A 26,505-nucleotide genomic window follows, 5' to 3' on the forward strand; every position below is an offset into this window, starting at 1 on the left:
GGGGCGGGACTTGAACCGAGAAGGGGCGGGGCCTCAGAGGAGGGCTGCGGCCTGCCGGGGGCGGCCCCTGTGGGGCGGGGCCGGAGCCATACAGGGGTGTAATAAAGGAATAGACTATATCTATATAATATCATATATAGGCGAATATAACATGGGGCCCGGGGCAGGGACTAGTCTGGAGAACTGAATTGTTCCAGCCGAAGCTGGGAGTATATTTATGATCTTCTATGATTTGTGACTTAGATAGGTTTAATAAGATTTAGATGTGGCTTAGACAGGTTCCTAGAATCAGAATGAATTAGAGAATATCCCAGGTTGGAAGGGATCCACAAGGATTGCCAAAGTCCAGCTTCTGGCCATGCACAGGACATCCCCAAAAATCCTACCTGAGAGCAGTGTCTAAATGCTCCTTGAGCTGTGTCAGGCTGCTGCTGTGACCTTCCCTGGGGAGCCTGTGCCAGTGCCCCATGCCCAGGGTGAAGAACCTTTTCCTGACACCCAACCTAAACCTCCCCTGACACCACTCCAAGCCGTTCCCTCAGGTCCTGCCACTGGTGACCACAGAGAAGAGAGCAGTGTCTGCCCCTCATCTTCCCCTCACGAAGAAGTTGTGACTGCAGTGAGGTCTGTCCTCAGTCTCCTCTTCTCCAGGCTGAACAGACCAAGTGACCTCAGCTGCTCCTCATACGGGTTCCACTCAAGGCCCTTCACCATCTTCATAGCCTCCTTTGGATGCTCTCTAAAGGCTTAATGTCATTTTTACATTGTTGCACCCAAAACTGCCCCCAACACTGGAGGTGAGGCTGCCCCAGCTCAGAGCAGAGCGGGACAATCCCCTCCCTTGCCCAGCTGGAGGTGCTGTGCCTGGTACCCCCCAGGTCACCCCTGGCCCTCCTGGCTGCCAGGGCACTGCTCAGGTTCAACTTGCCATCAACCAGAACCCCCAGGTCCCTTTCTGTGGCAGTGCTCTCCAGCATCTCATTCCCTGGTCTGTACGTAGAACCAGGATGAAATTACATAGCTGGGAGTTCAAGAGCTGGAAACAAGTGAGAAATGGTGGGGCATGCCAGATGGTCTGTGAGCTGCTGTGGGGGAGAGCGACATAATTTGGGAACTTGGCTGGTGGGGCAAGATAAGTGCTAGGGCCTTGCACACGGCAGGTCCGGCTGTAGGCCGTGCTGAGCCGGAGATTCACTGGATGATGCCATCCTTGGTTTGTCCCCAGGGAGCTGCCTGGAGCTGGGGCTGCCCTGGTGCCCCCCCAGACAGCCAGCTCCTGGCTGGGGATGGGATGGGATGGGATGGGATGGGATGGGATGGGATGGGATGGGATGGGATGGGATGGGCCCTGGCTGCCAGGATCTGCCCTGGCAGGTCCCCATAGGGAGCTCCTGCCACTCTTGGCAGCCCAGACTCTGGGGACACCCTGACACCAGGACAACTGGCACTGTTCTATGTTGGTGGGAGAAGAGATGGCAAAATGTACCCAAAATGGACAAATGGAACTTAGAAACGGGAGTAAAGTTTCTGTTTACACTTATGTTAGGAAGAGTCTTGCCTGGAAGCAATGGGAAAAAAATATTTAAAAATAAAAAAAATTAACAAAAGGAAAGAGAAACTTCCTCTAAAAAGCAGTTTGTTGCATTTATGAAGGGTATTAAGTAACACGACACAGATAATTTCTGGTGACCTATTTAATTCTCATATTCCTACATAGAAGTAATCTTTGGTACTTTTTTCCGACATCCTTAAAAAAAATTCACAAACCAAAATAAGAATCAAGGACACGAGCTGACAAAAGGAAGGCATTAAAGAAGCATTTGTTGTGTAGCAAATGTTGTGCACTGTATTATCAGTTTTCTGCAAGCCTGTATTGATCTAAATCCACAAAGGATTATGTGAAGAACAAACACAAAAACCACACAGTAAGTTACCTGAGGGAAAACAACAACTTTTTTTGGAAAGATAACAGACCCAATTATCAGCTTTGAGAGCCTTGTAAATTGTCTTTATGGAAACACAGTTTTGTTTAACAAGGCTGTTAATTCGGAGGTGAAAATAATGTATGCATGCATAAAACCCCTTTGGGAATAGAGGAGAAAGGAGGGGTGGGAAGACACACATTTATCAGAAATGGTTTAGGGACAGGGAATGACAAAGCAAAGTACTTCATAAAGAAAATATAAGAATGCTCAGCATTATCTTGTCCTGACCGAGATATCTAAATATCTAAGCTGCTCTGTTTCTTTTTTTTTAATATGTTGTCCTTGAAATAGTTTTTTTCTAAACAAATAATTTGTAGGTGCTTGTGCCATTGCTTTTAATCACAGGGATGTAGCATGTATGAGTCAGTTGAAGCAGTAGCAGCAGAGTAAGTGAGGAGCCTGGAACATAAACACTGCTCTGGGAGAGGACAACTGTGTGAATCAGCTTTTTGGATGGCTCTGAACTGAGAGCCACAGGGCTGGGGGAGGCCAGCAGAAATGCCATTAATAGTGTGGCTGTCCTTTCTGAAAAATTCCATGCAAAGTGATGAAAGGGGACAGAAAGTTCCTATGGATACTACAGTACACATGCAAATCTCACTCTTGCTTCTTGTGAAATTAATTTCAAGTGGCAGTGTCCCTATTTGCAGGTCTATGCCATCTAATTTCACATTGCTCAATTTTTTTTGTCTTTTCTCTTACATGATATTAAGTCACAACATCTACTTTAGTGCACTTCTGAGCATCATTAAAAGCTGAGATTAGTTGTCTTCAGCCTCTTTATTGTATCTTGCTATTTCTTGCTCTGTCTTCCCCTTTCCCCTTTATTTTGTACCTTTCTTCTTATGTGATTCACAAGCCCAACTTTCTAAACATTGGTTGCTATATAAACTATATAACAATATAATCATATACACTAGACTGAAAGGAAAGATTGTAAATATGGATGTACAGAACAGTGCAGCTTTGTTGGATTTATTTGCTTTCCTGCAAAAAATAGGTTTTGAGCTAGTGGCAGCAAATTTAAAAGAGGATGTTTAAGGAAGTCCTCACAGGTTGGTTTAATTCCTTCTAAACTGTGTCCTATTTACATCACACCCATGTGCACGTGCCTATGTGGACATTTTGACTCCATTAACATTGCTTACCTTAAGTAAACCCACATCTATTGGGTTTGGTTTTGTTGACTAAAGGTGAACAGAGCTGCTTATCCCTGGAAATTGCATTGCCATTGGCATTCCAGCAACATTATCTTTACCTATTACCCCTGGCTTTTCAAAACCAGGTTGCCTCAAAGCCCCAACTCATTCAGAGCATTATCACTAAACCAAAACAAATCAATGTATCATTTACTATCCAGTCAGTACTTTGGCTTCAGAGGTAACCTTGCCCTGGCCTCCAAAAAAAGCAGGGCTGCTCATGTGACATTCTGTAACTGTAGAGTGCTGAACACTTGGGCATGTTCATGCCCTTCCTAATCTACACGTGCATGTGTGCCATGCAGGAATTAATGAGCTTGAGCCTCACAAGCTTCTTCCAACAAAATATTTTTTAATAGGTGATTAATCAAAATACAGAACAGATTACATTTAACCTAGGCTTAACCATGTAAAAACTGTTGATGTTTACATGGGAGAGCCCAGTGTGGTGTGTCTATGTGCTCGAGTCCCTGGTCAGAACCCTGTTAGAAAGCTCCATGGCACTTCCTTGGACTCTACACTCAGCTTTTGCTGTTGTGAAATATGCACGCAGAAGAATGCTGCAACTGAGACAAGAAATTAATGAAAATCTAGAATCCTGGTCCTGTGATCCTTCTTCCTATGCTTGCATAATGGAGCACTAGTGTGAAATGAAACCTGTGTGGCTGAGTAGCCCAAGAAATAGTACATGCTAAAGGACCCCCTCCCTCCCTCTGTTCCTTCCCTTCCTCTACCATTTCCTGACTGCTCCTTCTGTCATCTTCTGTGTCCCCTCACTATGCTGAGCCTGACAAGTGGAGAACTTCTATTCCCTGTGGTTCCATCCAGTCCAGCTCAGAACAGAGACATCTGCACTGTTTTGCACGAGCCCCCACAGTGCTGTACCACTGTGGAGCGGACAGACACACAGGGTGGCTGTGTGCTGCTGTGCTAGCTTCAGTCTCTGGCTTGGTTTCCACAAGTGTGAGGAGCTAATTTGCCCTGCAGTGGTGGGTTGGATACTCAGGAGGCCCAGCACAAAGAAATTCTAATTCCTCACCAATCCCTACAAACATCTTCCTGTCCCCAGCCTCCTGGCTCACTGGTTGACACATGAAGCCTTTCTGCACCTCTGGTAGCTCCTGTATCAATAAGGTTATAACTTTTCTCATAAAAATCAGCTTGCTGCAACTTTAGGTGCTCCGGTATCTTAACAAAGTACCAAAACATCCTGGATTATTCAGCCTTCTGCAGTCACTAATTGCTTAACTAAGTCAGTTCAGGACACCATAGATCTTGAAGTCTTTCATCCTAGGTACTAGATTTATCTGCAAACCATGACAGCATGAAGTAGAATACAAGGGTCTTGCTGTGCACTGCTGGATAGCTCTTTGCTCCTTTTTTCCTGGCTTTCTATAAGGTGGTTTTGCCCTTCCCCAGAAGTGCTATTTTGTTGAGTCTGTACAGTATATTGCAACCTGTGTTTTCCATGTCCTTTTCTCAGCATGCACCAGTGACACGTTGGCAATGTCACTGTCAGAAACATCAAAACTAACTTGTCTAGAGGGCTGGAGAGATTCCCTCAAAATCAGAGAGAGTGGCAGAGGGCCAAAAAAACCCCCCCAACCCTCTCCCCATTTAAATTCAATGTGCAAATTGCCTAGATATCAATGTGCTTTTGGCAGCATTCTCCCCCTTACATTACCCTAACATTGTCCAGGAACAGGCAGTCTATTTTGAGGATCGTGTGCTCAGAGAGAGCAGGTACTGTTCCTGCTTCTGATTTTGAGGCACTGATTAAAGAATTATGTGAGAGGCTGTTAGTAAATTGCTCTTTTCCAGCACCTCAGAGGACTGGCTTGCAAACTGCAGAGCCAACATATCTTAGAAAGTTATTGAATGGGCATCCCAAATATTCCTTGTTTGCTGAAGTGTTAGTCCAGCTATGCCAGTCCTCCAAAAGGAGTAAAAAATGCACCTACATCACTTTGTTCATTGTCTATTCCTCTGCCTGATGGACTAAAGCACTCTGTGCTGCTGCCTGCTTGTCCTGGTGCTCTGCATTGATACAGCAAGTCAATGGCTCAAATGGGAATGGTGAGATGTGTGTCCTGTAACAGGCACGTGTAAAGGACAGGCAGGCAAGGAGTCAATAACCCAGCTAGATATGCTCTGACTGCAAATGAGAACCACAGCCCTTGGGCACTGCTTCAGTCCAGCACTTTTCTTTGGAATTACCAAAAAGCCCAAATGCAAAAACATTCACCCTTGTTCTGCTTAATCTCAACTATCCTGTATTTCATCCCAGTGTTTCATCCCAACTCCATGCACAGTTTATCCATGCTGAAAGTGCCATATATGAATGTACCACATATGTGAGTAGATGTCATTTTCAATTTCTCCTTGAATATATTTTGAGTATTGGGAGACTTTATTTCAGTGTTTTGTAAGTTGTTGATTTGTCAGTGTGAAAGAGAAATATTAGAGATTTGGCCAGCAATGCATGCTCTCCTCAATAAAATGGAGCCTAAGTACTTCCCCAGCTGGAATTTTACTCCAGAGATACAGCTCTGCAGGGCTGCTTTTGGTATCTCTTGTGGTTTCATTGTGGTTCCATTGCCTCTCCTTTGGTGGATCTTCTCTCTTCCAGGACTGAGGATCACATCCAGAATATTGCAATCCCTGTTTTTCATTTTGAGTGAGCAAGTGAGACTTGCTATGAGTTCTTTTGCTGAGAACATATGTGTGTGTGCATCTATATAGCACAGACTGGAAGCACAATTTTGTTCTGTGCATGAAACAGGGAGCTGCAAAATCAGCGAATATGAAATGTTGTCCAGTAATGGCATCTCTGCATATTCCTCCTTTATGTTCCTTTATATAAATCAAAAGCAAAGCCACTAATTCAAAGCCACCAGAATTAAGGACTCTTTTTTTTTTTTTGCTTTTCTAAGAAGAAGAATGCTGTTGCTGGAGGTGGTGAGGAGGGTCTCCTAAAACACACAATATCATCTGAGGAGAGAGGTGACTGACAGAGGATGTTGGTGGTAGACAAGGGCTATGAAGAACTGAAAAGGTAAATAATTGAAGAATAAGGAGAAAAAATGTAAGTAGGGAAGAAAATGGGATTGTACTGAAGACAAGTGACAGAAAACAGAAGATTATGCCTGTGGAAGAAGCTACAGAAATCTGTTTCTGAGGCTTCTCAGTCACCAGCTATTCTGCTCAAAGCAGGAGGCAGCACCATGGCATGCCTTGATTGTTGTATTGGCTGTTGATGCCTGGGTAGCAGTGAGGCCCCAGAACCAGGCCTGGCCACCAGAACCACTGGGTTCTTGGAGGATGCTCGTATATAGCAGGGGGAACATTGTACAGCAGTGGCACTGCTGCTGCTCAGGCAGCTAGGCAGGATCCCACACCCAGATTTCTTGCTTGGGAAGAAGGAGCACAGGGGTTTCATTTGCACTAAGGGAAGCTTAATCTTGATAGAGTTATGAGCTGTTTGTTTGTTGTAAGCGATACAGAAATTGAATAGTCTACTCTCTCCTAAACAAATGTCATACAACATTGGATGCATGCAAACTAACAATATATTGCCTAAAGAAAAGCTAATTACTTGGAAAGTCTGATAGAAAATTGGATTTCACTAATGGATCATTTTGCAGTTTGTTCCATGCCCAGCTATTCATCATTTGCAAAGAAGCTGCAGTGAACAGCTTCAAGGAAATAACTGAAAGTAATTAAGTTTTACAGAACTGGTACTGAAAATCATCCATGATCTTGTAAGCTCTCATTTTTTTCTACTTCGGGTTTGGATTTTTAGAAGAGAAGTCAAAAAATGGACATACTCATATGCAAATGCATCATGTATGTGATGGCTCCATTTAATTTGATTTTTAAACATGTAGTACTATAGTACACAGCCATTAAGTCAAAACAACAAAGCCAAAGAATCAGAAAAATGCTGTAAATTAAGATTTGCTTATGTGAGTGGAGAAAATCAGCACAGATTCTCCCTGGAAAGTCTGTTTCCAGTTTACTAAACATTTCACATGCAGTATCATAAGTATCCACTTGGTGGTTACTTGTGCCAACAAAGGAGATGCTTTTTGTCCATCTCCAAGAATCAGTTTTCTTTCCATTTCTCTTCTAGTAACAGACAGTATGCAGACCTCTGTCTGCATTTTACAATTTATGCCATAACAAGACATGAACTTGTGGATTTTGGGTATCCTAGGTCATTCTTGCCAGTAGAAACTAATTTAAAATCAGTCTGGTGCAAATTCCTAATATAAACTCATTTCACAGTCTGCAGCCATAGAACTGGATTGATTTAATCTGTATGACAACATGATATCCTTTATGGTAGTATCAGCTGTCAAAATGTCCTTTTAATGCACTGAAATAGTAAGTCTGGTCATTTGACTAGAAAAGATGACACTTAACTTTTTCTCTCTTGAGCTACCACATATTTAAATGATTACAGCCCTATGAATGCCATCTGTTTATTATGTGTAATATTCTGCCCATTTAAATTACTTTAAACCATTCATGTAAATAACGGCCCAGTGCCAGATGGAATTAGCTTATTAGATGGTAGTCTGTTTCACAACCCTAGTGCAACTTCTAAGTATTTCTGGAATTGCTTCAGACACTCATAAAGAGAGGCTACAAAGAGCCAGATTCAGTATTGGCATAGTGAGATCACTTGGCCTGAACTTGATGCAAAGGCTGGAAAACAATCTCAGCATTTTCCCTTCTTTGTTCATCCTTTCACACACTGTGGACAGACACACAACATACCACACAGCAGCAAATTCCACTGGAAAGCATCCTCTTAGGCTTGGAAAATTGCTCTCAAGCCACTGACTCCAATCCCAGGCAAAGAAAATTCCATTACAATTCCCCTCACAAACTGATTAAGCTTCATTTTACAGCTTATTTTCCTTTTGGTGACTGGTAAGGTAAAGAGGCAAAGAATGTAGCAGAGAAGCAATAGGCAATATTGTATCAGGCACTATTTGGGATGTGTGGACAAAAATTCCAGAATAGTTTTTTACATCTTAACTTTTCCATCTCATTTGAAGAATTACAAGTAAACCACAATCTGCTACAGTGATTGCCAAGGTATCTTACTGGCTTCTCCAGGCAATACTGTTTCCAAATGACAGGGAAAAGTTGGCATGAGGTTAATAAAGAGATTAATTAATAGGGGATATATGAGAGTAGCAGGACAATTAAACTCTGCTATGCAGAATCTAGATAGTGGTAAAAGGGAAAGGGAAAGCTAATATCTTTGTTGCTTTCCCGGGCAACTGTGCCTAAGAAATATTTCAAAAATTAAAAAGCAAACAGGAGAAAATATATTATAATTATTTTATTCTATTTATACATGGGAAAGCTTTTTCTGTCTAAACACCTGCCCTTGTTTAAATCAGTGAATTATACCAGGCTTTTCCCTTGCCCACAAAGCTGTACTCTGTATTTTATACTGTGCCATTTTTCTGCTTCTGGTTCACAATGTGACCCAATAAACTCACTGCTCACTGATGCCATAAAACTTCTGTGAGTAGTTTGCAACATACTCTTTTTGATTAATGATATAAATGAGAAAATACATTTGGATTCCTCTGGTAGACTCAGTACTCTGCAGGGGAATTTCACTGCCTAAAGGGCATGTTCAAACCTATGTCTAACCTTGAGAGGTTTCTCAGCAGCAACTTTGCCAAAGGAAATCAGAAAGAAATATTTGTATGTTAAAATATATTTTAAAAGTTGATTTGAACAGCCCTTAAGGGTTTCTTGACCTCCTAGCAGGAAAATAAGAAATTTATATGCCTTGTGAAAGATTAGCAGACATGTATCTATTTCCATAGACAACCAATGACAGAAGGTGATAAAATCAATCAAAGAGAACAATAAGTCCTAATGAACCAGTTTTACATTTCATTAACTTGAGTGCCAAGGTAGTTCTTAATGACTGATTTTGTTTCTTTCTTCATGAAGAATTCACTAATTAGGAAAATAAGGTCTAACAGCATAATAGAGCTTGAGCCTGCAATGCAGTTTGTGTCTGAAGGTGGTGAGAAACATGAGGGCTCAGCAGCTCCTTGGGCTGAGCACTCCTCATGGCCCTGCTCTGAGGAGCTGCTGAGCCCCTGCAGAGGCACACAGTACAGGGACATGCCATGCCATGCTGTGCCAAAGCATCTCCTGGATACTAAAGCCCCTGGTTATTGCACATCTGAACTGTCACAGTGATGTGCATTTTTGTGATGTGCCCAACACAGCGACAAAGAGGAGACCAACTTGATGCTGACATCATGCTCTAACCATAATTCAAAGATTAATTGGGTAGGAACTAATTTAGTTAGTCCTGGATTATTTTTACTGCTCCTGATGTTGCTTGCCTTAATTCAACTTCTACTAATTAATTTCCATCAAGTTTAATTCTCAGACAAAATGAGAATAGAAGTATAGCTTCCTTTGGGAACACAGGAATGCAATGCAAAGCAGCCACAGTTTAATATATATGGAAAGCAAAGATTCTCTGATTCAGAGGTATTTTTTAAAGAAAAATTGCTATAGAACATAGGGACACACACACACATATATATAAAATTCTGTTAGTCTTAACCTTGAAGCTTAGGGAAATCTGAAATTAGACTTGAATTTTACAGTTAGCAATAGGTTGTTATTAAAGTCTAAACCACTTGATCCTGAACCACCTAGGCTTTTATCTTTTACTAAATCCAAGCTTTCTGGGTCAATTCTTGACCTGTTCTGTAGCTCTCTATGTTCATGTATAAAAGAAGAGATGTGTACACACACACATACATATTTACCACACTTGTCCAGCTTTTCCCACCCACTAAAGTCAGTAAGATATTTAAAAATTCAGAGCCTGAAGAACAGTCCCTTCCCCCACCTGAAGGCTATACTGAAATCTTTTGGGAAGACAGGGCTTTATTCTCTGCAAATGTTTCCTGTGGGATTTACCATACAATGAAACTGATAAACTACCCAGTATAAGTGTCATACAACTTGCATTTGCTTCATCAAGCTCTGTTCATCTTGTACCTTTATTTTTTATTAAAACTATTAAAGCAATATTAAAACTACATTAAAACCTATTATTATTTTCTTTGTTTATTTCTTCATATTCCGTAATTTCAAAGCATCAGCTACCTGTTAAAGTTTAAATTGTTTTTACATGTAGCAGCTGTTTCCAAACCAAAGAGGAGGATGTGGACTCCTTACAGACCCGGAAATCCAGTGAATTTTAGCTGGTATCTTGGGATGAAAGGAAAAGTGCAGCCAGACACCCTACTGGTGCTGGCTGTTGGGCTAAATACCCTGATCCAGCTGCTGAGGGAACAGTGGCAGCATATGGCTGGGGTGGAAAAGGGGACAGGGCTGCTTCTTTCAGCAACCATTTCCATTAAGATCACCTTATCTGCAACATCTCATTGCATCTTTAAGGTGCAGACATTCATACAGTTCTGCCTCCAGCACCCCAGAGTGCCCAGCCTTGCAGTGTGCATCCCTGCACCAGCCTGGAGTTATCCCCAGGGCTTGCTGACCTCTCAAAATAATCTCAGCAAGAAACAGCTTTACATTTCTCTGCCCTGTTAGCAAGTGGAGAACGCTCCCTGGGCAGCAAGGAGTATCTTTCATTGGGGAAAGGGACTGGACTAGGCAGCAAGACAAAGAGGAAAACAGGGAGGTGGCACTGGAGGAGGAGGAAGGAACATCCTTTTTTTTTCAGCAGCAGTTAGAGAAGGTCAGCTGTGACACCTAACCTGGTCAGAAATCTCCGTATTTTGTTCCTGACTAAAGTCCGGTGTAATGAGATTTGTTTTCAGAGCTCTTGTTGAAATACCAATGACACGTATGCAGAATTTCACAGACATTTAATAAGAATGCATAATCTCCTTTGGGGATTGCTGATACACAGAGAAGTCAAGATCCACACTTTAAAATGCATGTGGGTTTGGTAGTGTCTAAACTATTACCCAGACAGCTTAGGACCAAGCAGTAGGGACTTATGCTTGACTTTCCCCCACCACCTGCATCCCTCTTCCATGTGGGACGTATCTTGGGATTGTTCCAGACATCAGTATGGCAGATCTGCAATTTTATCTCCTAGGTGGCAGCAGTCACTGATGAAGGTTGGCTGTGTTCAAGCCTAGCTGGTACTCCTACAGAGGAATGGCTAATCAAAACTTCTTGTCCACTTATTGTCCTAGAAATTTCCAAACAACACCCCAAGCTGGTCAGAGACAGCTTCTGAAAACATTTTCTATCAGACTGAGAAACAGGATTAAAATCTTTTAGTTCTTAGCTGCATCCCTGGTCTTTGCTGCTTGCCACAGTCCCAAGAATCAGACTGTATCACCAGTGCCTCAAAAGTAAGCCCCTCAGTAAAAGGATCAGGGGAAAGAAAAAGAAAATTTGAAAAGGCAGCCTCAGCAGGTGAAGAAATGAGATGGTGGAGAAATCAAGCAAGCACACTGACAGAAGATGTGGCTAATGATAATGATTCTGCTTCTGAGACTTTGGAGATGAAAGTAATTTTGTTCTTCTTGCATCTCCCTCCCCACTGACAGTCTCTAGAAAGGAAAGCTGGAATATATCCAGCAATATTTTTATCTTTCTTTTTCTTTTTTGCCACAGTCTGCCATCTACTTAGAAGCTCCATTTCAAGCCCTGCTCTGCTAGGGAGAGGAGGACTGCACTGATCTTGTAAAAGGTGTGGATAAGGCTGCACCTGTGTTCTCCCCTTGCTGTTCTGAGAGATAAAATTCGATCATATCAATAGAGACATCTTTCTTTCTAATGACTTGTCAAGGAAGCATTTCTTATTAAGTTAGGCATGATGCTAAGAACATATATCACTGAACTGAGCTCTCTGAACAGAGACGGTGAACATCTGCACCTGGAGTAAGGAAAGGATGCCAGGATCTTCCTTGCTGCACGGGAACAAACATCTGAGTCTCTGACCTCTCAGAAAGGTTAACGATGTCAAATACGGTGGAGCTGACCACACCATAACAGGCACACACCCACAGGGACACAACGAGAGGGCAGGGAGGCAATCTATGGACCCCAGCATCCTGGGACCCAGGACACACTGCCTGTTTGGGCAACGTGTCCCCAGCGGCCGCCGAGGGAGGCAGGACACGGGGTGCCGGGCAGGAGCCAGGCTGCACCCCGCCACTGGGGCTGGGGAGCCAAGGGGCGACCCGCCATGGGGGCGCTGGGGGCTGCGTCACTGAAAGGGCGTCTGAGCCGCTCCTCTCTCTTCCTCCATTGGCTCCGGGAGGATGAAACTGAGAAGTTACTCCAGAATAAATGACAACTTTTTATTCCTTTTCCCATGTGTCGGGACACGAAGCTTTCACCAGAGGGACCTGTCCGTCTCCAGGCTGCCTCTTTCAAAGTACCGAGCAGCCGCCTGGATGGCAAAGGGTTCCCAGAGCAGCATTCATCACCCTTCCAACTCCTTTTATTCTCGGGTGAGAAACTCGCAGCGGAGAGGCGGGGGGCGCGGGCAGCAGCCGCCAAGTGGCTGCAGGGGCCGCTTGGCACAGGGGAGCGCAGACAAAAGCCGGCGGAACTACGTGGCTCAAATTCAAAAGGGGCGCTCCGGGCTCCGCCGGGGCAGCCCCGGCCCGGGGAGGGGGCGGGCGCGGGCCGGGGCCGGGGCAGCCCGGCGGGAGCGGAGTGGNNNNGAGCGCGGCTCCCCGGCCCCGCCGCCGCTCGCTCGGGGCCGCCGCGGCTGAAGCGGCCGCCCCAGCCCAGCCCAGCCCCGGCGCGGCGATGAGGGGCATCCCGGGCTTGAAGCGGCTGCGGCTCAAAATCTGGCGGCGATGCGCCCTGCTGCTGCTCCTCCTCTGGGCTGCCTGCTGGGTGGTGGTGAGCGCTGCGCTGTTCCTCCTCCACAGGAGCGTCTTCTCCGAGAGCTGCACGGACGAGAAAAGCCGCCGGATCCTGGCCAGGCTGGTACGTGCCCCGGCGGGAAGCGGGGCATCTCCCGGGGGCTGCCCGGCAGGACGAGGCGCGGGCGGTCCGTCGGGGCTGCTCTCGGGGCGCCCTGCCCGGCTCCGGCCGCCGGAGGTGCCGCATCGCCCCCGGTGCGCACGGGAGGGCGGCTGCCTCCCTACCTGCTTCCCTGCCTCCCTCCCTCCCTGCCTCCCTACCTGCTTCCCTCCCTCCCTGCCTCCCTACCTACTTCCCTGCCTCCCTACCTGAGTCCTTCCCTCCCTGCCTCCCTACCTGCTTCCCTCCCTCCCTACCTGCTTCCCTCCCTCCCTCTCTACCTCCTTCCCTCCCTCCCTGCTTCTCTACCTCCTTCCCTCCCTCTCTGCCTCCCTCCCCGGGGCGAGGTCAGGTACAGGCGGCGGGCCGGATCCCGGGCGTGGGATGCAGGTGGGCTGCCTAAGCCGAGCGCTCCGAAGAGGAGGAAAGCCTTCCTCCGGGTGTTGGGGGTTTTGGTTTGTTTTTAGCCGAAAGGCTGCTCGTACAAAAGTCGTCTTTAGAAGTGCCAGGCAGCTTGTATCGTTTCCTTCATGGTCTGGCGGGGGCCGGTGTGTAAAGCTGCTCGTACAAAAGTCGTCTTTCAGAAGTGCCAGGCAGCTTGGATCGCTTCCTTCATGGTCTGGCGGGGGCCGGTGTGTAAGGTGTGGTTAAAATTCAATAAAGGATTTGAGAATATTCATTAAAATTTCCCTTAAAAATAATAATGAAATTATTTAGGATTGTGTAGGAAACGCTTTGAGAAGAGGAGCAGCGTGGGTTAATGCTTTTAGTTCAATTTTGTTTCTTAATCAGGGTATCTGTAGTGCCATTGGTTAGGTGGGAAAGGAGGAATCCTAGTGGGAATTAAACAATCTATCACTTCAAGGAAGCAAAAGCTGATCATAGATTTTGCTTAATTCTGTATAATAAAGGAAAAGCAAGTGTAGGCAGCAGTCCTGACAGCGTGTTTTTGATGGCAGTGAGCTCCAGTTTCAGTACCTCAGGAGCCAGATGGAAGTAGGGCTGAGCTCAGGTTTGCAGCTGAAGGAATGATTCCTGCCTCATCCTTACGTGCTCGGGGAAGAACACTGAGATACGGAGGTGCACGGAGCTGCCAAGCTCAGGGAGGTCCAGGTCCTTGCCATCGTAGTCACCAGTAAACAGATGGACAGAGACTTGTTGCTGTTCTTCGGTTTGGAAAGCGTCAGGCAAGGCTTCAAAAGCCCAGGGATCAGATTTCAGTCGCAAGCTTGGAAAGTTGTCTCTATCACTGAGACAGCTCAGGTTCAGACCCTCCTCCCAGAGGAAGAGTAGCTGAGATTGCTGTGCTTGTCTGTGAGTAGATGAATCACCAGTAGTATCGTTAAGGTTTGTAAGCAACAGTTTTCCCAGATGACCTTAGAAAGGGCTTGTCCTTCTAGTGGAATAATTAGAAAATGAACTTGTCTTCATCCGCCCCAAAATAAGTTCTTCTACATCTTCTGAACATAGCATGAGTTTCACAGTTACAGAAAGTGCAACTGATCTGTGAACAAATAACCTGATAGCTTGAGTCTCACACCTTCTATTGAGCAAAAATCAGCTTTAAGAAAAACTATTTTACTAGTCATCTCTCAGTAGGAGATGAGTTATTTTAAGGAAGTGGGTGCAAATGCCCTTGCAAGTGGCATTTCTGAAGGTTTTATTTCCTTATTCTGAGTAAGATATACATCTGTGCAGATGTGTACTGCACTGAGAAGGCTAAAATAGCACTGGGCAATTTGCAGGGACCAACTTTAACTCTCAAAAAATCCCCCTTTGCTCTTTCCTAATGCCAGTCTCATCTTCATTTATACTGAACACACTAAGTCATAGCAATCAATTTCTGTTCCCTCTGGAGAAATCAATTAATTTTGATGCCTTCCAAACCTGGCTGTGCATTGCATTTACATAGAAATAGTAGCTAACTAGGCAAAACATCAGTTTCAAGGCACTGATAGTGGTACAGTGAGTTATTTAAATTTATTTAAATCCTTAGCAGGGTTTACATTCATTTAAGCTTTCACATTAATTTAACCCCAGCTTTTAAAACTTATCTTGATAAGTCCACTGAAGACAGTAAAAATTATGTAGCCAATTTTAATAAGATACATATGAGTGAGTCTGAACGATGCTTGTGTGTGCATTTTTTGTGTAGTACAGCTGCTTCTTTATAAAGCTTTTGGCTTAGTAGCACTTTCATATTTTAGTTTTAAGTATCTGGCGCTGAAAGAAGAATTTGTGGCTTTCGAAGGTCGATCACTAGGTCGATTTAAAACTGTCTCATCAACAGATCTCAAACTTCAGTCATTAAGACAGGGATGGCAGTTAGGTTGGAGGACCATTTCTGAAATATTTCTTTGGGGAATTGATTCTTCCTTTTATCAGCAGGATGATGGACAATCTTGTATAGTGAAGTCTGAAGTTAGTGGAAAGATTCCTGTGTTGGTAAATAATAAATCATCCATTGTGTCATGGCAGGGTAATCTGTATTACCTGGTTAAATGCTTTCAGTCCTCCAAATTTGTGTTTTAGTACTATAAAATGCAAGCTAGTACACTGGGGAGCACAACAATACAAGCCATGCCAATATGATGGGAGACTGTCCTGTGTGTTTAGAATGGATGTAAGGGTCAAATTATTGCTACAAGATGCACTACCAGTGCAAACTGTGCCTAAAAGGGTGATAGGAAATGGTTCAATCTTCTTGATTGCTTCCTTGAGGAAGTATTTTTGAAAGTCTTGCTTGTCTTTGTGACCAGCTGAGAATGCACTTCTGGAAGGCTGATCTGTGTTTCATCACTGTGAGACCATGAGCTCTTTGGTCAAGTCCTCTTTCACAGATCCCAGTTTGCAAAATACTGCACAAGTTCATTGTAAAGAAAAATATGATTCCAACACTGTTTGTCAGATTCTAGGTTAATAATCAAATATTTATAGTGTCAACTGAAAAAACAGCAGAAGTCCTAAATAACAACCAGTTCAAAAATGTTCTGTCTCCTCTGCCTATGAAATCTGAGTCTGCTTTTTCCACAACTACTTTTTTTCACTAATGCCATTAAGAATGATGTGATGTCAACACAGGAACATGAGCTGTGCCTTGACATGTTTGGCTACAGGTCATGGGCATGTGTTCTTTAAGTCCATGCAAGTGAGCCCTCTAAGAACCGACCGCGGTAAAATTGTCCACAGGGGCAAGTGTCCACCCATGTGAACCCAATTACATGACTAAGTCCTATCTTCTCTTACTGTACAAGAAGAGAATTAGATTGTGGTCTGTCAATAGAATTTTAAATGTTCTTATACTTACAATCCAAAGAAACCCCAAAAAATTCCTTCTGTTTGTAATTTTCTTTCTAAAATTGGTTAGAGCTCCAGATGGTAAGAACTGCCAATCTACTTTTGTTGAGAAAACTACATTTCCTACTTTAAAAGGTAGAGTAAAACTGTGTTACATTAGTAGGAGTAAATTTTCAAAAGCAAGAACATTGATCTGCATGCTCTGTAGTCTCCAGATCTGAGTCTGAGTGAGTTTCAGAAGTCTGAGTGGGTCTCTTTAGTCATTCTGATGTGGATGAGGATGCAGATGTGTGTGTCCATGCATGGACTCAGTGTCCAGACACTCATGCAAGAATTTGCCTACCTGACTCAACTTGTTGGCGCTAATTGTTCCCACTTGGGCTGTGAGAACGTCAGAGTATAAATGAATTTTATGTCTCTCTGAACTTCCCTCAGTGAGCTGTTTCTGTCAGTTGATCACCATTCTTAGAGTTTGGACTTAATCCTCCACCCATTCCCCAGTGTGCTGTTTAAGGCTGGACTCTAAATGTTGCTTGGCATCAAAACCTGTTCCTCTGATGCACACACCTCAGGGACTGTCCCAGTAAAATACATTACTTGACTGCGGTGATCACGTCCTCGCGTAACAGCCAGTCACAAATGAGGTGGGGCTCCGGCAGCCACTGCAAGCTCTGCACGTGCAGAGGGGGGACCTGCAGTTTGTTTAAATGAAGATTCAAATGCCAGAAAGCAATGGAGGTGGATGACACTGTCAAGCTGCCTCACAGATGTTTGGCTTTCTACACCACCCCCTCTATTCCCCTTTCACCAGAGACCTCTGATCATTCCCTCTGCTGAGCGACCCAAAGCAGTCCCTACAGCTGCACTTCTGAATGACCATAGGAGTACATCAACTGCCTCCACTTTTGGAAATGATTTTATGGAAATTATTCTGGCTTGAGAGAACTGGTGAGGGAATCCTTGCAGTTCTTACACTATTTTGCATTGACCACTAAACTATCAAACAAGTTCCCTTGTTTCCAAAGACTGATTTCTTTCCAGTGAATAAAAGATTAAGTTTTGAAGCAATTAATATAAAAATGTCACTCCTGATAACTACATAAAAAACCTGGAGAGTCATTGTGTTCTGCAGCATTTACATACTCAAAAATTCTGAAAGTTCTTGGTCCAAAGCTCATTGAATGCAGCCTCTGTGTTTCCTGGGGATACAGGAGCAGGTTATCACAGTTTCCTTCAGGGTATGTTGAGTGCAAGGCTGAAACATGCAGAGCTGTGGGATGTCCCAGAAATCCAGCTACACATGGATTTTCCTTTAGCTTTAGTGGGGATGTCTAACTTATGCTGCCCTGAACCTTCCAGAGAAGACCTGCATTACTCTGTGCCTTAAAGCATTAGAACCATAATCACACACAACACAGCCGAAGTGTTTAAAGTTTGTCTCACTGAACTCATATGTGTAAAAAGTTTATGATTAACAGGTCATCCAGTCCCTTTCCTTGCCCCTGAAAAGCCTACCCTTTACCATCCCCATAATCCCTGTTTTGAAGCAAAACTCCCCTAGTAATAGATCTCTAGAGACTTCTGAAAAACCATTGAATGACCCAATAGTTGTAGGTGTGTGTTTGCAGTTCCATGACTGCTGCAATCCTCTTGAGCTTAGGACTGTGGCTCATTATTTGTCTTTCTTCTGCATGGTCCGTAGGGGTGTGGTTCTGCTATGAATATTCTGCTCTTTCACTCCAGTGCCTCGACTACAGCAGCGGAGCCCTGACTGGGGACCTCTGTGAAGACCTGTGTGTGGCACAGAAGCTGGTGTACAAACACTGCCTTTACTATGACAGAGGTAAGAAGGTCATTCAGGCTGATTGGAGAGGCCAGCCCATCATACTGAAATCCAAAAAAGAAAGCTTTTCAAGCTACCAGCACCTCAGTATGCTAGAGGAGGTGGAAACACAGGATATCCCTGAAACAGAGCTTCTGCTTATGGTAGCTCTGGAGGTCAAAAATGCCCTGGGGCTGGAACTGTCTAACAATACCATGGGGCCCCTGTGGACAAGGAAGAAGGGACCACGTTGGAAAGCACAGGTGGCCAGCATGTGGTCCTTGCTCCAGCAGGAAGAATATATCTACTTCAGTTTGCTGCAGGACTTCAGCAAACATGTGCTACGAATTATTGGCTCTTGTGGACACTTTTATGCTGTGGAGTATCTCACAGCTGGACATGCCTGGCACAAAACTCTTTTTCCCTTGGAAAACGTGATCGGCCCCTCCCTTACTGGACACAGAAGCAGGGTGAGAGCCATCATTGACATTGCACTCAGCTTTCTGGACATGGTGCAGCATTTTGATAATGATTTCTCTCACCGCCTTCACCTGTGCGACATCAAACCGGAAAACTTCGCTATCAGGCACGATCTCACGGTAAGTTAGGCCTTTGGGGTGGTGTTCCAGGAGTTTGAGGTCAAATTCTAGTCTGAAGGTGACTGTGTAAAAATGACACCTCACTCCTTGCACAGCTTTTGGCTAAGTTTTTGCAAAGCCAATGAATTTACAAGCAACAAGGGAGATTCTAAGCTTTTCCTCTTTGTAATGTGTACAGCCACATTTTTGGAGCAACAAATCCTGCTGCTTATTTTGAAAACTTCTCACTCCTGTTTTGTTTCACTTCTTCAAAGGCACCGGTGCAAGGTCCCTTGGATGTGATGAGGGATGCCTCCTGGAGGCAAGGGGATTTCAAAAGCTCTAAATGAAGCTGTAATTTGAGTCATATTTCTGGTAGTGATGCTGCAATGAAAAAACTGTACGAATTTGAAAGCTAAGGCTGAATTCATGGTCTGACACATGAACTCCCCACATCAAAACACATATATTTGTGCCTTAGTGGTCAGTGTAGCTGGTCTGGAAGCTACGCAAGGACAGCAACATGAAACTCCCTACTATTGTCACTCTTTGACTTCTCATGGTGCAGCTGTAACTCGGACCTGATAGCTAAGTATATTTTCTAAGTAGTAGTGCAGCTCACATTCGTTCTGTGGACAGAAATTCCTCTGGTTTTGGTTGGAATTTTGTCTAGAGATTGAGAGTACCGTGCAGGGAGTGTTTGAATTTGCAAAGTCATCAGTGGAGTTTCTGCACTCTTAGTGAATATAAAGCATTTTCAGGGACTTTAAGACTATTTTTAGTACTCACTGAGTGTTAATGTAACACTTGTATCTTCAGAGCACTAGACAAACTCTACCTAAACATACAGCCATTAAGAGCAATTAGAGTGTTTTCCCTTCACCCTTCCCTCCCCTCCCGTTGTTTATTCAGGTGCAATACAGCAGCTGAGCAGGGAATGGGTGAGGAGCTACAAGAAACTAAAGCAAGCTGTACCACTATTTAGGCAAAGCAGGAATTCCTCAAGGCAGGCTTTGCCCATCTTCCTCAGTTACTCAGGGCTGTGGCTCCCTGTGGCTGAGCACAGGCCAGAGCATCTGTTTCACAACCCACTTACAGGAAAATAGATTCCATTTAGGGAAAGGGATGAATACAGGATGTGTCTTCTCTTAAGAGTCCTTTTGGTGAGGCTTGCTTTGCCAGGATCTTCCAGTGACCAACCAGTTCCAGAATGGGAACACAGCAATGCAGCCTCTTTTTTGTCTCTTATGTTTGTTTTCAGCTATTTTTTCACTTGTTCTTTTCTTGTGTAGGATAATAAAAACCCCCACAATTGTACCACTATTCCTCATTTGAGTAATGAGACTTCTAATGCCCAAAGAAATGTGCCTGGAATGCAATAGTTTTACTTTGAAGATTATTTTCATGTGGTGGGGATAAGCCTCCAGCCTCCTTGTGCTCTCCTGCAGCACAGAGAGGAGCTGTCTCGTAGATCACCCAGGAGAAATTTAAGCTGCCATGGAGCCACATAAGGTATAGAGTTAGAAGGAGGTTTGGGTGAATGCACAGTGCTCTGGGAGAGCTTCCTCTTTTACCAATACTTCAGAGAAAACTGGAAAGATTACAGCATGTTAAACATGATTTTAAATCAGGTAATGAGTCAAATTTGGTCCTTCCTGTATTTCTTTAGGTACTTTTTTCATCAGCTATGGTCATAGTAATGCCCACCAAAACATGGCTGTTTACAGGCAGAGTGTCAGCCAGATGTGTCTTCACAGGGTCTAGCTGGATGCCCACACATTTTTGTAAAAGAATTTCAGTGAAGCCGCTGAACCCTTTGGCAGCCATGTATTTGGGAACCAGGGCTGTTTTTCCTAGTGGAGCAATGGATAAGATTGTCAAATGTGCTGGCAAAGACCCCACCTGGGAGGTGGAACATGGAACAGTGATGCTGGGACTGGGGAAACCCCACACTACTCTCACTATCTCTTCTCCAAAGAACTGAACAGCAAAAAAAAAAAAAAAAATTGCCTGTCCAAACATGTAAAATTCCTGAGGCTACATCATCATTATAGACCTCTCCAAAATGCTTAAAAATACTTATATTTTTAAGATATGTCTCATCTCAGTAAGATTTTTCCCTACGGAAAAAGGAGTAGAACTAAATGAAGATTAGACTATTTTCTTTATTTTGCCTGTGGAAGGTTTATTTGGCCTTCTACCAAACCAGACATCTTTAGTTCCTGGGGTTGATCCAGTTGCTGTTCCAGTCACACAGTTCATCTTCTCCTGTTACTTGGGAGGTCGAATCTGAAAAATAAAACTACAATTTGAGCCCAAGTAACTCTGCTTTGCCCAGGTCCCAGACATTTTCCTCTACTAAAATGTGTGTCAGATGCTGAGAGAGAACATCCCTGATCCTGACTGTCAAGTGTGAAATGCAGCTGTGAACATTTGCTGGCTGCACATCCATGATGATGGAGACAGGCTTCCTTCCCTGTGGTTACCCACAGCTTGGCTCACATCAGGCAGCTGCCATCCCTGTATTGGATTTCTTTCCCTCTTTATTACTATGATTTCTTTAAGTGAAGCATTCAGGGGTGGAGTGGCACTGGCAGAAACTGAGCCCACAGCCCTTGGCTTGCAGAGAGGTCTCACCCCCAGCACGGGCAGCAGTTCTGCAAACACTGCTCTGAGAGCCTCGTGCCAAGGAGAGGAAAGTGACTGACCCCTTTCACTCAGGTTTTTTTCTGCTGTGACCAGCTTCTGGCTGGACTCTGTTACAGGACATATTTCTGGACTATAAGAAAAAATAACTCTGCACAATATTTGTGTGAAACCATAGCAAAGAAGACTGGACAAAGCCAGACCCAGCTTTCAGCAAAGTCAGGGATCTTCTCCTACATCTGAACAGACTCAAACCCACAGAATGCAAGGACGGTTTGCAGGAGCTGTACGAGGTGCAGCTATCCTTGCACATCCCACTGCTCCTCTCCACAGTGGCAAAGTCAGGGGTTTAGTCTGAATGCTGAGTTCTAAATGATACTGTCAGGTCCATGGGTAATTGTGCACCATCATGTAATTGAGAGGTTGAGGTGCTATCTGCATATGCTGCACCAGCAAGTAAATCCATCTTCAGATTGGACAGGTCCACTTTAAGGTGAATCAATCCAATTGACCCTAGGGATGCATGTTGTTCACAAATAATTTTTCCATTCCTGGCGTCATAAGCATTGGCTGGTTTTGTTTAAAAAGTGGTGCTCATTAGGTTAGTGTGGCTCAGTCAGGTGAAACAAAGCCCCTGTGATCCCAGTTCCCCACCAGCAGATGCTCTCAGCACAGCATTTCCCAAAGCCAGCAGCAAAGAATTCCTGCTCAGCCCTGTCCCAGAGGCTGTGCTGTGCCAGATCTGATGGGCTGTTTTGATTCACAGGTGGTGGCCATTGATGTGGATATGGCCTTTTTTGAACCCAAAATGAGGGACATCCTGGAACAGAAGTGCACAGGAGATGAAGATTGTAATTTCTTTGATTGCTTTTCAAAATGCAATCTGAAAATCAGAAAATGTGGAGCACAGAGAGCCAATAACAACTTGCAAGTGAGTAGACACAGCTGTTTTATGCATCCATTCCTTTTAAAATCACACTGACTATAAAATGCACGGTATGTACAAGGAGACTGTGAGATGAAGACAGTCAGGTTTTTAAACATGTCCATGTTAGTTTCCTGTTCAGAACTCTTGTCTTAGGGCATACAAACAGATGTTTATATTCTCTCTATATGGTGTTTATTTGCCACAATTTTCTGTAGGTGTTAGTCCAGTGGTACAGACAGGAGAGCAGAGTAAACAGGGGCAGGGGATCAGCACTTCTGCCTCCGCTCAGGGTAAAGTCACATTATTGAGTTGCACTTCAAATCCTGTGTTCATTTCTGGGCCCCTCACTTCAACAAAGACATTGAGGTGCTGGAGAATGTCCAGAGAAGGGCAACGGAGTGATGAAGGGTCTGGCTCACAAGATTTGTAAGGAGTGGCTGAGGAAGCTGGAGATGTTTAGGCTGGAAAAAAGAAGGCTCAGGGACATCTTATTGCTCTTTATGACAACCTGAAAGGAGGTTGCAGTGAGGCGGGTGTTGGCATCTTCTCCCAAGTAGCAAGCAGTAGAACAAGACAAAATGACACCAAGTTGCACCAGGGAGGGTTTAGGTTGAATATGAAGAAAAATTCCTGAAAGAGTGGTCAAGCATTTGAACAGGCTACCCAGGGAAATGGTAAAACCACTGTCCCTGTAAATGTTCAAAAAACTTGTAGATGTGGCACTTGGGACATGATTTAGTGATAGACTTGGCAGTGCTGCATTGACACTTGGACTCAGTGATATTAGAAGTCTTTTCCAACCTTAGTGATTCTATGTTTCTGTGAAAGTTGAGGCTGTCCAAGTGTAAGTAGTGGTTGTGATTCTCCACTCTACGGATGCAGTGTGTGGGTGTGCTGGAAAGAGGTGTCCATGGGGCTCTTGGCTTTGGGATGAGGTGTCTTACAGCTCACCCACCTTGTGTTGGTGGGAGGCAGAAGTTGAAGCTGTCCAAGTGTAAGCAGTGGTTGTGATTCTCCACTCTACAGATGCAGTGTGTGGGTGTACTGGAAAGGGGTGTCCATGGGGCTCTTGTCTTTGGGATGAGGTGTCTTACAGCTCACCCACCTTGTGTTGGTGGGAGGCACTGGTGAACAGAAGGGCTGGGGGGATAGCTTGCTGGCCTTTTGCATGCTTCTCCCACCCCCTCACCCTCACCACTTGTTATGCAGAATCACAGAATTGTTTAGGTTGGTAAAGACCTTTAAGATCATCAAGTCCAACCACTAACCCAACTCTGCCAAGTCCACCAACAGATCACACTATAGTGCCACATCTACACGTCCTTTAAATGATCCAGGGATAGTGACTAATCTAGTTTTCTGGGCAGCTTGTTCCAGTGCTTGACAACCATTTTGATAAAGAAACTTTTCCTAATATCCATCTAAACCTCCCCTGGCACAACTTGAGCATCTGGGCAGCTTGTTCCAGTGCTTGACAACCATTTTGGTAAAGAAACTTTTCCTAATATCCAATCTAAACCTCCCCTGGCACAACTTGAGGTCATTTACCCTTGCATTTCTTGTCACTTGGGGGCAGAGGCAGATCCTCACCTGGCTACAAACTCCTTTCAGGTACTATATGTCATAAAGAGGGCTATAAGGTCCTCCCTCAGCATCTTCTTTCCTAGACTAAACAACTCCAGCCACTCATAAGCTTGTCACTTGGGGGCAGAGGCTGATCCTCACCTGGCTACAACCTCCTTTCAGGTACATATAGAGGGCTATAAGGTCCTCCCTCAGCATCTTCTTTCCTAGACTAAACAACCCCAGTCACTCATAAGATGTGTGAAGTGCAGGAGCAACCTGAAAAGGGCCATCCCTTAGCTGGAGTGTAACCTTTATGGATGCTCCTTTCCTATACCTCCTTCTTTGAATGGCACTTTGGATTCAGATGACATTTTGCTACAGTCCTAGGGAAGCAGTAGGGCATTAGTTGTAGCTCCTGAAACACAATGATCTGCTCTTTTTCCTTTCCCCAGGTAATTTGTGACAAAATATTCCGTCGCTGGTTCTCCCCGAATCTCAGAGGACCGCTGGTTTCCCTGCCCCTGCAGCTGCAGCTGCAGAAAGCCGTGCAGGAGTGTGCCCAGCCGGGGCACACGGGTGCTGCTGGGCACCAGAGGACTCTGAAATCCCTCTCGGAGCTGTACCACCTGCTGCGGGTCACTCAGCGAGAGCTGCAAGGGCCAGAGTAGACACAAAAGGCAGAGCTGCAAAGGCCACATCCCATTCTCTCTGCCAGCCCTCCTAACCCCCTGCTTTTACAGCACAGAGATTGCTTTTCTGCTATGCAAATGAAGTTCATAGCTGCAGGTGCAGCACGTCCTGTTAATATCCTGTCAAGTGTTACATTGCTTTACATTACTTGGATTCTGTTCTTGCTTATTCTCCTGAGGAAGCACTACCCCTGTCCATCAGCATACAGCACATCCTTCTGAGCTGCAGTCGCTGCTCAGATAGCATCTGTCTGAGTGTGGTGCTCAGAGGATGCATTTACAGAAGAAAAGTGTAAGTGCAGCAAAACTTGATCAATAATTAAAAGAATGGGTGGGTGGGTGTGAATAAGTACATGTATGGTATTTGTTTTCGTTTCTCTGTCAAATGAGGTGGGTTTTTAAATAGATACAGAGCATTTTGTGTGGAAAAAAAGAGAAGGGGGGATCTCAAACAGGGAAATGTGCTGTCACACAAGGAAAGAGTTGCTTTTGTACAAAGCAATCTTTTCTGATGTCCCCAAATGCATTTTCTCTGGGTCATTGCATTACCTGTGCCATCTCTAACTCTTTTGGGGGAAAATTATATAAAGGTACTTTGGACTTTTCTAGAGCAAAATAATTATACCCCTGCTGAGCTCCCATGTGGGTACTCATATCCTGCAGTGAAGAGGTATGAATAATGCTACTGGATTTTCCCATGTGAACAAGCCCTCAGGCATTCGTACATCAGAGCATTTGATAAGAAGCACTCCTTTGCCAGAGAGCAGAATTGCCCAGGAATGTCAGCCATCTGTCCTTTGCACAGAACAATATCCAGATGCAGAGTTTTCTTCCACGGTATTTTTTTAATGAACAAAAGGAAATTTTTTTTTTTGTACAAATTCATTTTCTTGCAATCAGTTACGTAAATAAAGATCTCTAGATTAACTTAAAAACATTGACTTTGCCTTTCAAATGTGCAAAGCTGTAGCTGGAGAAACTAAAATGGGTTTAGGAGACACTACAAGTGCATAGGCTCAATACTAGGCAATGTTTCCATCATCTGGTTTTGGCATGGGGACATTACAACCCCCACAAACAGGAATCCCAGCAGCCTATGGCAGCCCTCAGTTGGAGGAATCAATTTTAAGACCAGCAATACTGGTTTGTGGATGTGAGACATGTAACAACACTTAATCTGCTCCATCTTTATGTTCCTCAGCCTTATGACAGCTGTGAAGCCTGCGAGTGCTAATTAAACTTTCCATTTCTGGAGTGCTTCTTTAAAGTAAAGCTAAAGACTGCCAATGACCAGAAAATGGGGGCTGTTGAGGAGACCTTGAACCCTTAAAACCTAGCTCAAATTTTCAGACTGGTTCTAGGGTGTTTTTATATATATTTCTTGCAATAAGCTATCATATTTTTAAAAATCATGCAAGCCCTCAAGAAACTCATAGCAAGAAGAAGGTCAGATGCCTTGCCTGGGGCTGGACAAGCTGCTGCTGAGGTCGAGCTCAACTTAGGAGCTCCTGACTGGTAAAGTTGCTCTCAGTCCATGCTTCTCCTTTAACCAGGCAGGAAAAAGAATGTTTCAATACTTTAAGATCATTCTTTGCAAAATCAGGAAGGAAAAGCAGAATAAGAAGAAACGCGAATTCCAGAACTAGCCCTGTTACAAAGTCATGAAATATATGGAGAAAATGATAAAGAACAGATTCAGATTGTGGCAAAGGAACAGGGATAGGTAAGGTATCAGTTAGAGAGAAGACAAGACAAGATAGATTAAGGGGAAAAAA

The 26,505-nt window shown here is 44.3% G+C and overlaps 1 protein-coding gene across 1 annotated transcript; it reads left to right on the forward strand.

Moving 5' to 3' along the window:
• The first annotated feature begins 12,958 nt into the window (after positions 1-12,958).
• On the forward strand, positions 12,959-25,602 carry DIPK1C (divergent protein kinase domain 1C). Its single transcript, XM_039711116.1, has 4 exons — positions 12,959-13,168; positions 18,245-18,922; positions 22,314-22,478; positions 24,494-25,602. The coding sequence occupies exons 1-4, from the start codon at positions 12,986-12,988 to the stop codon at positions 24,707-24,709; spliced, it is 1,242 nt and encodes a 413-aa protein (XP_039567050.1). The 5' UTR covers positions 12,959-12,985; the 3' UTR covers positions 24,710-25,602.
• The last annotated feature ends 903 nt before the right edge of the window (positions 25,603-26,505 follow it).

This window comes from Passer montanus, unplaced genomic scaffold (assembly GCF_014805655.1).
Source record: "Passer montanus isolate IOZ18808 unplaced genomic scaffold, ASM1480565v1 scaffold24, whole genome shotgun sequence".
Classification (NCBI taxonomy): domain Eukaryota; kingdom Metazoa; phylum Chordata; class Aves; order Passeriformes; family Passeridae; genus Passer; species Passer montanus.

What these genes read in the sequence shown, in the direction of transcription:
- DIPK1C (XM_039711116.1), top strand. Translation starts at nt 12,986, where the DNA reads ATGAGGGGCATCCCGGGCTTGAAGCGGCTGCGGCTCAAAATCTGGCGG. An exon ending in GCCGGATCCTGGCCAGGCTG is followed by an intron (nt 13,169 to 18,244) that starts GTACGTGCCCCG and finishes CTTTCACTCCAG; the next exon opens with TGCCTCGACTACAGCAGCGG. An exon ending in GAGCCAATAACAACTTGCAA is followed by an intron (nt 22,479 to 24,493) that starts GTGAGTAGACAC and finishes TCCTTTCCCCAG; the next exon opens with GTAATTTGTGACAAAATATT.